The sequence below is a fragment of the Eurypyga helias genome, unplaced genomic scaffold (assembly GCF_000690775.1).
Source record: "Eurypyga helias isolate BGI_N326 unplaced genomic scaffold, ASM69077v1 scaffold16835, whole genome shotgun sequence".
Taxonomy (NCBI): Eukaryota; Metazoa; Chordata; class Aves; order Eurypygiformes; family Eurypygidae; genus Eurypyga; species Eurypyga helias.
In genome coordinates, this window is record NW_010253538.1 from 1 (window position 1) to 5,874 (window position 5,874).

The following is a 5,874-nucleotide window of genomic DNA, read 5'->3' on the forward strand; positions in this document are numbered from 1 at the left end:
CCCCCCACCTGGTGGACATCAGCCCCGGGTCGGGGCTGCTGGTGACCAAGCAGAAGATCGACCGGGACCTGCTGTGCCGGCAGAGCCCCAAGTGCGTTATCTCGCTCGAGGTGATGTCCAGCTCCATGGAGATCTGCGTGATCAAGCTGGAGATCAAGGACCTGAATGACAACGCACCCAGCTTCCCCACTGACCAGATCGAGCTGGAGATCTCAGAGACGGCCAGTCCCGGCACCCGGGTGCCGCTGGAGAGTGCCTACGACCCGGACTCAGGCAGCTTTGGTGTACAGAGCTATGAGATCACCCCCAATGATCTCTTCGGGCTGGAGACCAAGACGCGGGGCGATGGGTCCCGCTTTGCCGAGCTGGTGGTGGAGAAAAGCCTGGACCGCGAGACCCAGTCCCACTACAGCTACGTGATTACGGCACTGGACGGCGGTGACCCGCCCAACTTTGGCACGGTGGAGCTCAGCATCCGCGTCATCGACTCCAATGACAACAACCCCCTCTTCGAGGAGCCAGCCTACACTGTCAGCGTGCCTGAAAATGCCCCGCCAGGTACGCCGGTCATCCGCCTCAACGCCTCCGACCCGGACGAGGGCACCAATGGCCAGGTTCTCTACTCCTTCCACAGCTACGTCTCCGAGCGGGCGCGGGAGCTCTTCCAGATCGACCCCCAGAGCGGCCTCATCACGGTGAGCGGTGCCATCGACTACGAGGAGGGTCACGTCTATGAGCTGGATGTGCAGGCCAAGGACTTGGGGCCTAACTCCATCCCTGCCCATTGCAAAGTGACCATTAGCGTCCAGGATGCCAATGACAACCCGCCCCTCATCAACCTGCTCTCTGTCAACAGCGAGCTGGTGGAGGTGAGCGAGAACGCCCCGCCGGGGTACGTCATCGCCTTGGTGCGGGTCTCGGACCGCGACTCCGGGGCCAATGGGCGGGTGCAGTGCAAGCTCCTGGGCAACGTGCCATTCCGGCTCCAGGAGTATGAGAGCTTCTCCACCATTTTGGTGGATGGGCGGCTGGACCGGGAGCAGAGGGACCAGTACAACCTCACCATCCAAGCCAAGGACAATGGTGTCCCCTCCTTGCAGGCCACCAAGTCCTTCACTGTCAAGATCACCGATGAGAATGACAACCATCCCCACTTCTCCAAGCCCTATTACCAGGTCATTGTGCAGGAGAACAACACCCCAGGGGCCTACCTCCTCTCTGTCTCAGCCAGGGACCCTGACCTGGGCCTCAATGGCAGTGTCTCCTACCAAATTGTGCCCTCCCAAGTCAGGGACATGCCTGTCTTCACCTATGTCTCCATCAACCCCAACTCTGGAGATATCTATGCCTTGAGGTCCTTCAATCATGAACAGACTAAGGCCTTTGAGTTCAAGGTCTTGGCAAAAGACGGGGGTAATCCCTCTCTGCAGAGCAATGCCACGGTGAGAGTGATTGTCCTGGACGTCAACGACAACACGCCTGTGATCACGGCCCCGCCGCTGGTCAATGGGACCGCGGAGGTGTACATCCCCAGGAATGCGGGGGTCGGCTACTTGGTGACGGTGGTCAAAGCAGACGACTATGACGAGGGTGAAAATGGCAGACTTTCCTACGAAATGGTGGAAGGAGACAGAGGATTTTTTGAGATAGACCAGGTCAATGGAGAGATAAGGACCACCAGAGCCTTTGGGGAGAACGCAAAGACAGCCTACGAGCTGATCGTGGTGGCTCACGACCATGGAAAAACATCTCTCTCGGCTTCTGCCTTGATTTTGATATACCTGTCTCCCGCCCTGGATGCCCAGGAGTCCATAGGATCTGTTAACCTCTCCCTGATTTTCATTATTGCCCTGGGGTCTATCGCAGCCATTCTTTTTGTCACCATGATCTTTGTGGCAGTCAAGTGCAAAAGGGATAACAAGGAAATCAGGACCTACAACTGCAGGTAAAGACATCTTTGTTTCTGTGCACCTGCTCTGATTTTTGCCATCACAGTTACTTTTCCGTTTGCTGCTGTGTACTTGGGGGGTGAGGGTGGAGGGTGTTAAATTTGCTTTAGGAACCTAAGTGAGGTTCACGTCCCTCTAAGGAAATTCCTTGCGAAGCTTTAAAGAATTGCTCTCCGGGAGGAGAGCAGAAATCCGTGCTGAGTAACGAATGGACTTAATTGTGCGGCTTGACAATCTGTTGCAGCATCCTTGATTTTCCGCGCTCCGTCGCAGGAAGGGGGGGAAGAACAGTTTTATAGCGGCGTGGCTGGTTCCCGTGGGCAGCCCTCTGTTCCCGGCACAGCTCCCCGGGCTTGGAGCATGGCGGGAGGGAAACCCCCCCCCAGCCCACCGCAGCATCCCTGCAGCAGACGGGGCGAGCGGCGGCATCCCTAAGCCCTCGCTCGCCGTTCAAAAGAGCTATTGTGCGCCCGATGCGGCCCCTCACCGCGGCCGGCGATGGGGCCAACTGGATGGAACAGTGGTGAAAACCAGCCGTTTTCCCTCCGATGCGCCATTCCAGTCCGGTTGGACCGGGAGCGATGGGGCGAGGGAGGATTTTTGCAGCGCTGCGTTATTTTGTCCTGGCTGAATGCGTGCTCCCGGGTCCGAAAAGCCGGAGGGGAGGTCAGCCCCGCGCTCGGGGCCGCTGAAAGGCTGATAGGGGATATCCAATCCCCTGAATATGTAACAGCCCGGCGATTATTGTCTCGCTTTTACTATTCCCTGTGTTACACAAGTTAGGAGACAAATGCTAACCACACATGAATATCAATCAGATGCCATAAAAGAGCAGCTGCAATGCCTCATAAATGGTTTAATCCTGTTACTAGTGAAATAGCCATGACTTCTCCATTCCTTCGGCACCGAGTCGTTTCGGGGGGGGAGGGATGGAAATTAATTTTGCTCTACCTTGGAAACGCCCGCTGGCCCCTGGCAATTCTGCGGTGCTGGGGAGGGGGGGCTGTGCTGTCTTCAAAGTTTTTATTTATGTAGAAATAATGCCGGAGAGTTTGGGGTTTTTTTTTTACACGACGTTTTCACAGCATAAAGTGCGCTCCTAAGCCTTTTTGCTCTGTGGGGGAAAAATCATCTGCAAATAAAGGTCGGTCTGTGCTGTATTACGGGGTGTCTAGCTTCAAGTGAAAGCTCATATACCAGATTTCCTGCCAGCTCGGCCCATTAAATGAGAATAGGACCTGAATGGATAAAAATCAGGTCGTGGTGGTGCCCCTAACAGCTTCACACATATGTATAAGCTCTGGGTTTACTGTGACGGCTTAGGGATTAATGAAGTGCAGTTTAATTAAATAATTGGTCAATAGAGAAAGGACAGCAAAATGAATGCCTGCAAGCAATAATTGGGCTCTCGCATTGCCAAACGTAAACATTTAGGTAAACAAAACAATTAAAGCTTCATCAAGCATTGTTAGACGAGTCAGCAGCATATAGATTGTTGGCACAACAGAAATCCCTGCCTTCCCCTGATTTATTTGCACACTCAGGGGGATGCACGGGCTGTTACCGGTGTGCATCTGAGCAGAAGTCAGCTGCAGAGGTAGAGAAGCACCAGGTAGGCTCAGCAGCGACTGTGGCCATGGGGCACGCTCTCCCCGTGCTAGATGCGTGCCTTCAGGCTTTGCCAGTGCCTTATTTTAGAGGTTCTTCACAACAGCTGCTGGAGAGTCTTCATAAAATGTGTTAATTTATGAAGCACATAAGGTTATATGAGAGCTGTTCGACTTGGTGGCATTTTCATGCTCAGGCAATTAGCTTTCTGGAACAAGAATATTTGTCCAATATTTGCCTTTCTAGATAAACTCTATTATTTATTCATCCCATTATTTCTGTTGCAGCTATTGGATTTTTTTTTATGCTGTTATCGTAACAAGAAGAGGAGCAAAGTCCTGACTTTCAAATGTGTATTTCCGACTGTTGGTAGCATTTGATGTGCTTCCCTGGGAAATACCGAGCTGCCCGGCGCTGTGCGTGCACAGATTCATCTGTGGGGCATCGGCTGGGGTTGTTTTGCTCCCCATGGAAAGAGGAGCCACAGTCGCTCTGAGCTGAGCATACCCAGTTAATGCAAGGTGCAGTCATATTTGTCATTATTTGCTCGGGTGGTGTTTTACGGTAACTTTTTTTCCTCCGGTGTTTTGCAGAAGGTATTCAAGGCACTTCGTCAGTTGATTCTTTTGGCAGGTGGGAAGCAAAGAGGGAAAGAAAGGCAGAGAAAAACAAGCTTGCAGTAAAAAAAAAAAAAAGGTCAAAAAGGATCATTTCTCTTTGCAAAACACAGTTGTTGTTCTCCGATTTCTCGAAGAGCAAAGCATTTCCCAGCAGAAGGGGGTGTGCGTGTCAGGAGGCGAGGGAGTAATAGGATGTGGTTGGAGAAAAGATTTTGAGTTATCAGGTATTATCAGGAGATAGTCAAAATACCAGCAGTTTGGATAAAGCATTAATAAACAAACAGCCTTTGGAGTGTGAGAGAATAGAGCTTGCCAGCTAGGACTGCTTCTGGGTCTGCCTTATTTACTGCTATGGAAAATGAACTGGCAAAAAAATCTGCTATTCATTTTGAATTTTCATTACCGGGACCAAATTAAATCACTTTTAAAATCCTTATTATGCATGGAAATGAATGCAGGTACCCTTTTCAGTTCATGGATTTTAACATCTCCATTTTTCTCTTCTGCAGGCTGGACTTTACTCCTAGTAACTAAATATCAGCAATTATAAACTGTAGGAAAAAACCAGAGGCATTCTCCTTTCCCATTATTTTTCATATTTGACCTGAAAGCATTATACATATGAAAACAAGCTAAAGACCGTGTCGTGCCACCAGATCCAAAACATGACGTAATGTGCATGACTAAGAAGCCTACACCGAGATGGGGGCCAAGCCCTCTGGGTTTCTGCATGTGTATGCAGCGGGGCAGGGTTCAGGGTGCTCTCAGCTATTCATTTTCCTTCTGTCCCCCCCCAGAATCGCAGAATACTCCTACGGGCATCAAAAGAAATCAAGCAAGAAAAAGAAAATCAGCAAGAATGATATCCGCCTGGTACCGCGGGACGTGGAGGAGACGGATAAAATGAACGTTGTGAGCTGCTCCTCTCTCACTTCATCCCTCAACTACTTTGACTATCACCAGCAGACCCTGCCGCTGGGCTGCCGCCGCTCCGAAAGCACCTTCCTCAACGTGGAGAGCCAGAACAACAGGAACGCCGGCTCCAACCACATTTACCATCACACCTTCACGGGGCAGAGCCCCCAGCAGCCCGACCTCATCATCAACGGGATGCCGCTGCCGGAGGTGAGTGCGGGCGGGCAGCCCCCGGGGCGTCGGTGAGGGGTTTGCGCGTGGAGCGTGCAGGTCTGTTGGCGTGAGCGCTGCCGAAACAGGCTTGGAGCAAACAGGCAGTGGTGGTTTCTGCATGCCCGACACCCCAGGGCAAGGGAGTGATGGAGCCTTCCCCATCGAAAGGGATGGCAGGCACCCAGCTTGTGAGTTCTGGAGCAGCCCGTGGGCATGGGTGGATGTTTCACCCCCAGACACTGCAGAGACCCCCAGAAGTTGCCAGGCAGGGATGCCGGCATGGCCGGCCAGGCCAGGCTGCCTCCCTGCTGCCAGGAGGCTGGAGGTGGCTGCTTTGCATGTGGATTTTGAGCGTGTGGTGCTCAAGGGAAGAGACACTCGTTGCCTTCACAGGAGGTTTTAAAAACGTTGTTGAAAGTGGTTTTGGTGGCTGTTGCTCTGAAGGCAGTGGGTTTGGCCGGGGATGCAAACAGTGCAGGACGGCCCGGTGTGACCACTTGCACACTTGGCCTGGTCCTGTCCCCTCGCTGTGCAGGATGGGTGCGTGCCGGCCGGCATGGGAGGGATGT

At 52.6% G+C, this 5,874-nt stretch overlaps 1 protein-coding gene across 1 annotated transcript; it reads left to right on the plus strand.

The window, feature by feature from the left end:
• Positions 1-5: 5 nt before the first annotated feature.
• Positions 6-5,302, plus strand: PCDH19 (protocadherin 19; the record flags this gene model as incomplete). Its single annotated transcript, XM_010152703.1, has 2 exons — positions 6-1,945; positions 4,975-5,302. Coding segments are annotated over 2 exons (2,268 nt in total), but the record flags the coding sequence as incomplete, so codon positions are not given.
• Between the last annotated feature and the right edge of the window lie 572 nt (positions 5,303-5,874).